Here is an 11,392-nt window from a genome sequence, read left to right on the forward strand (position 1 = left end):
TTGTCAATTTTAAAATAGTCGAGAGAAAAGCGTTTAACTGACCCAAATTCACTGACATGAGATTGAATATAACTGAGAATATCACTAATTGAAATGCTTGGTGTGAATTGACTGAAGCCCGATATATCAATCCATTCCCTTTTGACTCCATCTTTGTCCGAATAAAACGTGTAAATTACGCCACCATTGCACCATGCTTGAACCGATGAATAATTTTGTTTGAAATATTCGCCGGCCACTTTGTTCATCCGCTTGCATGTTTGTCCAAATGAATGCAAATCTTTCAGCGACAAATATTCAAATATTTCGTCCATACAATCAATGCTCAGCTTGAATATTTTTGGTGACGATTCCACATTTGACGGACCAGCGCCAGCATCTTCGATATCATCACGACTGATTGGATGGGATAACTTTTGCTTTGTTTGTAGAAGATCCATGACAATTGACTTTTATTGGCTCCTCAGGGAATAGAACTGGGTAACAAAGTGGAATAGAACAATAAATTGAACAGTTAATAAATATTATATTGAATATAATTAAAGATTATATGAACAGTTTTTTTGGTTCAAAACCATTTTATTCCATCCGACAATTATTCGATTTGTTGTTAGTAAATGTGTGTACGATTGATGTCTATTATAGCTAAAATAACTATATCTTTTGTTCGATTGAAATTGTAATTGTAAAAATGAAGCAGACGATGCGGTACCTACCGATGACCGATCAAAATTCACGTCGTTTCAACAAATTTACTGTAGTAATACCAAGTTCCAAAAAGATTTCAGTAAATGTTGTACTTTTTTATCGAAAAAATCAGTACAATTCTATGAAAAACTGTAATTTATGTGGAATATTCGGAACTTTTTTGCTAAATAAAAAATGGCGTCGAAAAATAAATGAGCAAACTTGTGTGATGTGTTTCTCCTTTGAATGTTCGCAAGTAAAAGAACGTCGCCTCGTTTTCATGGAAATGATGTGAGGTTGTAGTTATACACAGTATTGCTTGAGCGAGACAGTCAACAACAATGTGTTTTATATCAACATATTTGTGGCGTCTATTTCTTTTTAACGCGCATAGATCTCATTTCATAAAGACGAAGGATTCTATGAACATGCGTATACAATACATTTGCATATGCAAAAACACTGTATACTGACTATGGACAATATGCAAAAACCGTGTACCAATACATGCGCACACTACTAAGCTTCGTCTCTGTGATAAGTATTGTGCTCACACAACAGCTACTCTGCTTCGATTGTATGGTGATGTATATTAGACATTGTATACGATCGTATATACAATCACTCTTATTTTGTATAGACAGCGGCAAATTACATTTTTCGGTTGTTCAGCTTCATTAAAAAACATTATTATGAGCTTCATTTCTTCAACAAGGATCAATAATTTAAAAAACATTTTTATTAATAATGTAATGTTTTTCTATACTCCAAAAGTTCCTTTAAAATCAATGAAATAAAATCCACTTAAATTGAAATATTAAATTTGTTCACTTCGTGTTTATTTCACAAAATTCGTTAAAGAATTTAATTATAAAACGAATTTTATATAAAATTTAAACTAAACGCTTCTACACCAAATGAATCTAATTTACTAATAAATTCGATAATAATGAATTATTATGAAACATATTTGAAGCACAATAGTAATGGCAATTTGAATAATCTGCTAACGCATCGAAAATTAAATTTAAATAAAAATTTGATCAAAGTCATCAAGTGCTCAATGTTCATATATGCAAATAAACAATAATGAAATTGAACAAGGTACAACTTATTATATTGAATTTATTATGGAAGTACTGATTAAAGCAAGTATACTGTACTTCTTAAGCGCTAAGTCAATAAATACATGCAATATGTGGCAAAAAATCGATCCATAAATAAAAAAATAATTTAAACAATTCACTGGGCATTTTGGCGGACAAAATCATCATCATATATTGTGAGAAAAAAGATAAATTTTCAACCCATTTCATATATAATTTTTTTTTCTCTATAAATATTGCAGGCAACAGACCTACAAGCAATTTTACATTTGTTCAAATTCCTTTACAATTTTTTTTGTTGTAAATTCTTCACAATAATCACGATAAATTACACATTGTCTTTTTTGTTCAGTCTATTTGGAAAGTTTGCATTCTAATTTTGAACGAAAATAAATGAAAAAATTCTTCATTTTTTTCGTTTCTATTATAAGTACACTTCTTCATAAGGAACAAATTGAATTGTGTTTTTTTTTGTACAATTATATATGGTAATTAATAATATGAAAATAATTTGTATACATTTCAAATGTTGCGATAAAGTTAAGATTTTTTTTGGCAAAAGCCCATTTGATTGCACAGTTTCTATTTAGCTTAAATCTAATATATATTGCTATAATACAACTCTTTTAGAATATATTTTGCTTGCCTCTTGGCACTTAAATTTCATTTACTAGCTAAATGCATGGAAGCGTGTATCATTACACTGGAAATGCTTAAATTTTGGTTAGAATTTGATTCAAATTCAAAATCTGCGGTAAATCGATCTCTTCAAGGTGTGTCTCATCGTACTTATATACCACTTTTAGTGGATGAACATATGCTTCATCCATGGTGAAGGTGTCGGTAGGAGTCTAGAAATTAAAATCGTTTACAAATTTCGTTTAAATTCGTGAGAAAGCTATTTAATATTGTAAATTTAATTCATTCATGTCAAAGAAACCATTACCTTGATCGGTCGCTCATTTAAAGCAGTCGTCAACTTTTCGATGAAGGCCGGACGAATTGGCTCCTCGCAATCATCTAGCGTATACGACTTCAAAATCTGTAAATAAAACACATTTAGTCGATTTCTCTTTTAAAATCGAACATTTTTTCTGTATACCTTGATTACTTGAGCAGTTGACAATGTTGAGCATATGTCCAAAATCACTTTAACATCTCGTTCAGTTTCCTTTCGCGCTTGCAATAGCGATGCAACCTGTATGAGTGGTGTCAGAGGTTCGGTTATTTCAGTACTCTGCAAAAAATAAAATAACAATTGAGATCACGGAATTTTGTGTACAAAACCAGAATGAAAGAAAAGTGAATAATAAAAGCGTATTTAATGAAAATTCTTGCGAAATATCTAAAGTAAAGTTTTTTAAAGTTATTACCATTTTCATTTTGCGCGCCCACTCCTCCAAACAACTTATATTATATCGTATTCTCATGCCGGTTTTCCACATACATAGTTCTCGGCGCAACATCAAATTATTCAGCGATATAGCGCAAATGTAGTAGAAGAATTGCTTGAAAATTTGATCGATGAAAATTTCATCCAAACCGAACATTTTGAACAGCTCATAAAAATGATCCAATTGATTGACTAATGATCGTGGCTCGTAGAAAACGCCAGAAACACGTTTGCCTGTTGAACGAAAAATTTCATAAAATTCATAAAACACGCCGAAAGTGGGAATTTACATGATTTTTTTTTTTTAATCAAGAAATTTGAAAAGAAAATATTCAGATTGAATTCCGAATTGTGGTTCGGACCTTTTTGTTTTCCGCGTGCCATTTCGTCGTAGTCCAAAATAGCGGGAACAATGTGCAATTTGATGACCTCTTGAATTTGTTGGGTGATTTGTTGATACGATACAATGATTGTGGTGAGAATCACCTGTCTGTATTCGGATAGATCAAAATTTTTCAATTGCTGCTCATTTTGCATTGGAGTGTTCAGCTTCATGTGTTCCTCCAATCCACCGTATTGCTTCAAGAGGTTCAATAACCTGTTGAAAAAAACAAATTAAATTAAAGAAATTTTTTTACACGCATGGAAATCAAAAAAAATTACTTGATCATATTGACTAGCCACATGACCCGATGCTCTGTAGTTTGTTTGTCATGACGTGTTCGGGTTAGATTTTTCACGCCATTTATGAAACTAGTCAATAGCTTGCGAACTTGATCGTCATCGTTCACAATGTCGGTGTACCTGTGAATGGAGCCGTAACAAGAATCAATGATAAAGTGCAAACAAAATAGATATTCAAGAGAATATTATCGCAATAGCCTTACCTAATGCACATAAAAACAATAAAAGCTGGTAGTGATGGAGCCAATGTTTTGGCGACTCGCGGCTCCAAATCGTCGACAAGTCGTTGTAGCAGTTTTGTCACATCTTCTGCACGATACTTGAAAATGCCTTGATAGGTTGGCGCCCGTTTGTGGATCATTGGTGAACTATCTAGACTCTCCGATCGCTCAATCGAGTCATCAATACCATTTTGACGTAGTCGTTTCGACAAAATTTGATTCTCTTGCATTAGTTTCTCGATTGATTTTGACATTCGACTATTCTCCTCCTGAAAAACGTTTCATATAAGAATTTCGGAATTCATTTTGAAAAAATCCGCAAAAAATAAAATAAAATGACTAACCAACACTAGTGCATAAGACGCACTAATTGACCGAATTTCGGACATCAAGTAGTCGATGTTTTGTTGCTGTTTTTGCGGTGTATAACTATTGTCCAATGTGTTGAGACTGTGAAACTCTTCGGAAAATTCCGTTAATCGAATTTGATTGTGCATAATCTCTTGGTATTGATTTCGTTCCGAACGCAATTCATCAATTTCTAAACTTAAATCCAATATTTTCGAATTATTTTCTTCGGTCAAAGCGGTTAATTCGGACTCCAATTGACGATTAACCACTTTTTGCGCCTCAAATGCTTGCAACAATTCACTTTCTTGTAAACTTTGATCGTCGGAATGATCAATGTTGCCATTGATTTTGCTCGGCGATCCGTGGCTGCGTTGGGCCAAAATCGAACGAAGTTGAATGCACTCGTCGCGTCGACGCTTATTTTCTTCTTCCAATGCAATAAATTGAGCTGGAATTTTTGATAAAAAAAATTGCTTGAACAAATGTTGTATATTGTAGAATTGATCTTACCTTCTAGCTCTTTTTCGGCAATACCACGATCGATACTATTTCGAAGCAACAAAATGTCCTTATGCAATTTCTCATTTTCAATTTCAAGCTCGGAGACTCTGTTGAGGAAAAAAAATCAAAATTTTTACGATAGACATTTCAAGACGACATCTGACCTGATATTGATCTTAAATGAATTGTTTGAAGCTCACCTAATCGAATCTTCAGCGTTGATATTCAAATTGCTGAGTTTATCTTGCGTGTGCCGAAGTTGTTTTTCAAAGATTTTTCGCTTTTTCATTTCGTCTTGTAGAACATTCTTCATCTTCAAAATCGTAAGAATTTCATTGCGCTTTGGAGTTGAGGCATCTGAAAAGAATTCAAAGGTGAAAATTGATGTTTTTTCTTAAGCAGAATTCATCTTTTGGTAAAAACCTTTCAATATTACTTATTATGAATAGAAAAACCAATTTTTTGGTGGGAAAAAAATCAGAAAATTGTAAATAATACTCACTGAACGCTTCGTAGCTGTCCGGAGAGTTGTTGACATCGGGTGCATTTGCAATATTTGTCAGTTTTTCTTTGTCAGTCAACGGTACATGAAGCAATGCATTCGAATTAAGTCCGGTAACATTGTGCTCCTTATCCCGTTTCAATTCAAGTGTATTTTTAGCTGATGCATATCCAAAGTCCTCGTCAACATTAACACTCGATACATTGCTGACCGACCTCGAATGAACATATGAATTTGGTTGCAATTTGATGAGACGATCAACTTCTTGGCTCAATAAAAAGTTCTCTTTTTCCAAATGTTCCTTTTCCTGTGCAATTTTCTGGTAGGCTTGATGAATTTCATTGTCATCGGCATCGGACAATACATGACTCCTATGTAGCGTCTCCACATCTTCTTGATTTTCTTTCAGTGCTTCGATTTCACGACTCAACTGTTCATTTTCCGTGCAAATTTCAAAGAATTTCTGCTTGAATTCAGCCTCTTCCTTGGCCTTCTCATCGAGAATTGACAATTTTTCATCTCTTTCTTCATCCAATTGTTTATTTAATGTTTGAACTTGATTCTCAAGTTGCGACGACATCGACCTTACTTTACACAGTTCATCTTCAATTTGTTTCTTCGCTTCCAATTTTATCTGAAGTTCTGGTACTTCGGCAGCTTGTTTCGAAAGCTGCTGATTGGATTTGGTGAGTTCATCAATTCTTTGTTGCAATGAAATGATTTTGTTCTCAAGCCCTTTGTACATTTTTTGAATGTGTGAAATTTGTCGTGCTTCGGCCTTCAACTTTTTGAATTCACGTCGCGCGAAGTATCGACGTATGGCTGATTGGCATAGAATGATCTTGCGTTTCCGTTCGATATATTTTTTACGCGCCAAATATCCACGGCAATAACGTTGAATCACGGTCGCTTTGTAGTTTCGCATTTTAATGTCAAACGATCGGCGAGCAAGCAAACCACGGCCATAGGTTTGGATCAATAGCACTGAACGCAGAATACGGTGGTATTTTAGACGGCACAACCAACCACGTACCTTTTTTTGAATCTTTACCACAGCACGTTCGCGACGGATTTTTTCCGCTTTGCAGCGTGCCAAGTAGCCACGGATTCTGCGTTGCAAACCCAACGCCAGCTGCTTGTTTCTTATGAAGTTTTTGCGGGCTATGAAACGACGTACCATCGATTGGACGAGGATTATGTATCGCTTTCGAGTATCGGTTCGAATTTGCTCTAACAGTGCCACCTGTTCGGGGGAGGGGAAGGTTTTAAGAATGAATCGCAATGAATTAAAACCAAAGAGCACTATACCTGACCAGCTCGGAAAAATATCTGGGTGTGGCCAAATCGATATTTATCCTCATCACTGATGTGATTCTGTACGATGTGTGTGCATGTAATCCGTTCGTCATCATTGCACTGGCTTAGTTTTCCCAACAAATAGTAACGACTGTAGAAATTCTCATAGGTCCATCGTGACGGAAAACCAGCAGCTGATATTCGAACCGTTTCTAGCACACCACAAGCTCGTAACTGTTGCACAATTTTCTGACATTCCCATTTGAATGCGACTTTATCGTCATTTGGCTGGAGAATTGGAAAATACAACGATAACAATTAGTGTGATTTTTCAAATTATTCTTTTCGTTTCTTGAGGAGGTGTTGTAGACACCGCGGAGGTACGGTTAATTTTCTTTTAAGCTCTTTTTTGCATAGGTCACTTGAAAAAATATATGGAATAACTGCGGGTCAGTGGTGGTCGGTGCCAATAACAACCTTGCAATTTTCGATGCTAACGCGACGAAATTTTGTTTACCCATTCCGCAAAATTACTCAAAAGCAAGTTGAATAATATGTCGAAAAAATAATCTAGATGACATTAACGCCCAGTCGTACCTTCATCCTAAGTAACTTCTATATTTAAGAGATATTTAACAAGAAACTTCGGCAAGGTTGAAGGTTTTGATAGAATCTCCAACTTTTCCGAAGACCTATCTCACACTTCGTTCAGTCAACATTCTTCAGAAAGTTACTAAAGATACGAGCTCGAATGTGCCGTTCCGTCTATTCCCATAAATTAAATTGTGTTCCCGACAAACTATTCAACCGATTAATTCATATTTTAATCAAATTAAAATATCACTTGTAATTTTACCTTGATACAACGAACATAATGCGGTGTAGTTGCATGTAATGTAGAGATCAGTTTTGTGAGACTATCTCGAAATTGTGTTCCAACGGTATGTTTGTGTTGCTTTGACGGTTGAATCTATTGAAATGGATTAAATCAGAGTTAATTTCTTTTTAAATAAATAGAACCAACCTCCAGTTAGTAAAATCAAATAGTGAAAAGGTTAATTGCAAGTTTATAAAAAATGAATAAAGTAATCAAAACCATTTTGTGCAAACCCCCATTACCCCTCCACACATTCAATAATTTTGTATTTAAAAATAGTCTTGTATCGATAGAGCAAACTAACAAAAGTGTTGCAACTTAATAGCTGCTGATAAAGTGTGATATCAAACAGTATCGAGATCAAAAGAAAGGTGTTGAAAAATAGAAACTAATATTAAGTTTTATGAGAGAATTATTAGTAAGAGAGATAAAATAGAGAAAAACCGCGACCTCCTTATCTTAGATCAAATAAAAGAAGAATAGAAAAAAAGAGTTGTGAAATAAAAATCCAGATAAGTTCGTCGTTAGACTAACTTTTTTCGGTGTAGGTTTCGAGTCCTGAAATAGAAAACGTCGACACAGATAAATCATAAAACCATAGTGGACAATTAAAATGTGAGAAAATCGATTGGAAAGTGCATAAAATACCAAATGAATTCTGCACTGTAAATTTCACACAATGTTTGAAACAAAAAGTATTTACCAAGTGTTTTGCTGCGTTAATTTTAACACGACCATCAAGGCTGATGTCTTTGCTTTTCGAAGAAGAACTTTCATCCAAGGTCATTAGCAAGCGACAAATAGGCAAATTTGATTCACACATTACATTGACCAACTCCTTTGAAATTGTATCACGATTCTTCTCCAAGAAACCGGTCGACTGATATTGCACCGTATCCGAAAAGTGTTTGATTACAAAGGCTGCGGACAGAAGTGTGAAAGAAAATGAATTTTTCGCCGGTGAATTTTTTACGAAATAGAAAGCATACTTACATGCACCTCCAAAGCGAGCCTTCTCAAAATGCTTGTATTTGGCACATTTTTCATTCAATTTGCCGACCCAAGACTCGTCAGACCCTCTTGGCACCTAATCAAATGGACAAAATTGAATTTATTAGACTAAAAAATACCTACCAAATTCAGATACCTAACAGAAAAAAGAACTCACCCGACATTCCTCATCCAATAGATCCAGTATGCCCAGCTTCGATTCAATGAGTTCAATACACGGTTGATTATCATAAAAGTCGATCATCGTCCAATCGATGCCTTCGCTCAAATACTGTTCTTGTTCCAATTTAAAAATATGCTGATTGAATTGTTGTTGTAGCTTCTCATTGGCATAATTTATACAAAATTGTTCAAATGAATTGATATCAAATGTTTCGAAACCATAAATATCCAAAACACCGATAAAACAATGTTGTTTATGGCCACTTTCCAAATTTTTGTTCACATTATTAACGATATGCTGAAAGAGTTTTGCATAAATATGTTTTGCTAAGGCGTCCCGTGCCATTTCAGCGGCCACATGATTCATTGGAATCAAAACATGTTCATTAATCGATTCAATCTGCCGCGTAATGAGCCATTTTCGCAGTTGATCACGATCGACTTGCATAATATCGGCAAACAAATTTAAATGTAAATCATCACTTTGCACAACACATTCTTCTTGGTCGATTTCCTTTGAACTTCGCTTCGGTGCAATGTTAACGTTTCCCAAATGCAAAATGGCCGCACACGTTTTAACAATATCATCCACATCATTTGCGGTAAAACCGAGCGTATCGAGTGCGGCTACTGTTTCAGAGAATTGATCCAAGTCTGATACCCGATTTATGTTTGGTGTGTCACCTTGATTCAAATACCGGAATGTTTGTTGATGATCAAGCATTAAATCTTGCCACTGATCACGTGCCGCACACAATTGATAAAATATGTGATAGTTTCGTTCGCCATTTGCTTGAAACACAACACGAGATTTTTCCAATAAATACGTATTCATTGTGGCTCCCGTCAGCGACATCACATTCATGCGATTGGTAAACAATAATTTGGTGAATTTACCGAATCGCGAACTATTGTCATTTCGTGTGGTTTTTGCATTACCAATTGCCTCCATAATCGGATTACTGGCCAAAATTTTTCGCTCAATTTGTGTTTCGAATTCATTACCACCAACCGCGGCAAAATATCGCATCGCATATTTTGCTGATACAGTTTTACCAGCGCCCGACTCACCCGATACAATAATACTGAGATCACATTTTTCACGCTCCAATTTTGCGTACGCTTCTTCAGCAACAGCGAAAATATGCGGCTCCAAACTTTGATGCGTTTGGCCACGATACATACGGATTATGTCGGGACCGTACAATGGCAATTCAGCATATGGATTTATGGCCACTAAAACTATTCCACAATACGTGTAAATCGTTTGACGATCACAAAATCTAAGGAGATGGAAGAAAAATATTATCAGAAAATGTTGAATAAGAACAAATTAATAGCAGTGAATTAAAATCGATCAATATCAAATCGATCTTTATCTCAATCGAAGAATTGTTGAAGGAAAAAAGATGGGACAATTTGTTGCTTAAAAAAAGGTTGAATTGTTTAATTCAATAATATAAACAAACGTAGGAAACAGACTTGCAAGCAAATTCATGTTCAGACTTTATCATTCAATGTCATTTCAACGAAGTCGGATAAATGTAAACAAATTGAAAAAAAAATAAAGAGTCTTACGGGAGTAAGACGAACTTTTCCGCACGGTGGTAGTTGCGTATTTTATTAAGAAAGTTCAAAATATCATTTGTTCGATTTTTCAAGCCATTCAAGCGGCGTAAAGTTCGAGACCAAAAAATATGTTCCAACCTTGGCAACGAAATATTCTTTAATTTAATAGCAGAGGTACTCGAGAAAAGATTTTTCACACTTTCATGATGAACCCATTTGTACAACATTTGAAAGTATTCTATTTTTTAACAAAACACTATAAAAAATATGTCTGACGTTAATTTTGCCATAAAAATTATTTTTGAAACACTTTTCATAACTAAAATCACAAAAAATTTGGATCTTTGTATGGGAGCCATGTCTGTATGCTACCTTAATGGCATGAAACTTTGTACAGGTTATTTCTTTCACCAAAAAATAACATTCGGAGGGTTTGGAGAAATTTCAACCAAAATTAAGAGTACCTCCCATACAAAATATTCGTTTTTGAGCCAAAAATTGTAAATTTTGTATGGGAGTTACCCCTAATTTTGATTGAAATCTCTTCAAACTTTCAGAATGTTATTATTTTGTGTAAAAAATAGTCTGTGCAAAGTTTCGCGTCATTAAAGTAGCAAACAGGCATGGCTCACATACGAAAATTCAATTTTTTTGTGATTTTTCCAAGGAAACTGTATCAAAAATTGATTGTATCTCGAAACTAACCTCGGATTCGGTTTTCTCGTGCCAAAAAACCCCCCATTACATATTTTTGAGTGTTTAAGTCTACATTAAGTATGACTTTTGGACGAAAATTGGACTCTTTTTCATAGGTATCACTCCAGGCATGAAATTTTTTTCCATCAACCAAAATCGCTCAAAATCTAATGATTTCTATTCCTCGGGACCCCCAATCATCCCGTGAAGTCAGATTTTAAATAACTTTTCTGGGGGGTGAGATAATCGATGGACAAATTTTGCGTACGGCGGACAACGTACGACGTACGACGTACGACGTACGACGTACGACGTACGACGTACGACGTACGACGT

The 11,392-nt window shown here is 34.9% G+C and overlaps 1 protein-coding gene across 2 annotated transcripts in view; it reads right to left on the minus strand.

Moving 5' to 3' along the window:
• Positions 1-1,715: 1,715 nt before the first annotated feature.
• Positions 1,716-11,392, minus strand: part of LOC116348039 (unconventional myosin-Va) — a 12,100-nt gene continuing 2,423 nt past the window's right edge. The window contains exons 3-19 of one of the 2 annotated variants that reach the window (XM_031778889.1): positions 8,787-10,074; positions 8,612-8,705; positions 8,322-8,539; positions 8,153-8,176; positions 7,598-7,711; positions 6,754-7,029; positions 5,446-6,688; positions 5,144-5,300; positions 4,953-5,050; positions 4,436-4,890; positions 4,074-4,360; positions 3,850-3,990; positions 3,549-3,784; positions 3,167-3,420; positions 2,896-3,030; positions 2,740-2,835; positions 1,716-2,644 (exon numbers count right to left, since the gene is read on the minus strand). In XM_031778889.1, the coding sequence (XP_031634749.1) occupies positions 2,507-2,644; positions 2,740-2,835; positions 2,896-3,030; positions 3,167-3,420; positions 3,549-3,784; positions 3,850-3,990; positions 4,074-4,360; positions 4,436-4,890; positions 4,953-5,050; positions 5,144-5,300; positions 5,446-6,688; positions 6,754-7,029; positions 7,598-7,711; positions 8,153-8,176; positions 8,322-8,539; positions 8,612-8,705; positions 8,787-10,074 (5,254 nt within the window). In that variant the 3' untranslated portion in view covers positions 1,716-2,506. The remainder of the gene's footprint in view (positions 2,645-2,739; positions 2,836-2,895; positions 3,031-3,166; positions 3,421-3,548; positions 3,785-3,849; positions 3,991-4,073; positions 4,361-4,435; positions 4,891-4,952; positions 5,051-5,143; positions 5,301-5,445; positions 6,689-6,753; positions 7,030-7,597; positions 7,712-8,152; positions 8,177-8,321; positions 8,540-8,611; positions 8,706-8,786; positions 10,075-11,392) is intronic. The other variant, XM_031778890.1, reaches the window with a different exon arrangement.

Source organism: Contarinia nasturtii, unplaced genomic scaffold (genome assembly GCF_009176525.2).
Source record: "Contarinia nasturtii isolate CC-2019 unplaced genomic scaffold, AAFC_CNas_1.1 Cnas_scaffold_2229, whole genome shotgun sequence".
In the NCBI taxonomy this organism is placed as follows: Eukaryota; Metazoa; Arthropoda; class Insecta; order Diptera; family Cecidomyiidae; genus Contarinia; species Contarinia nasturtii.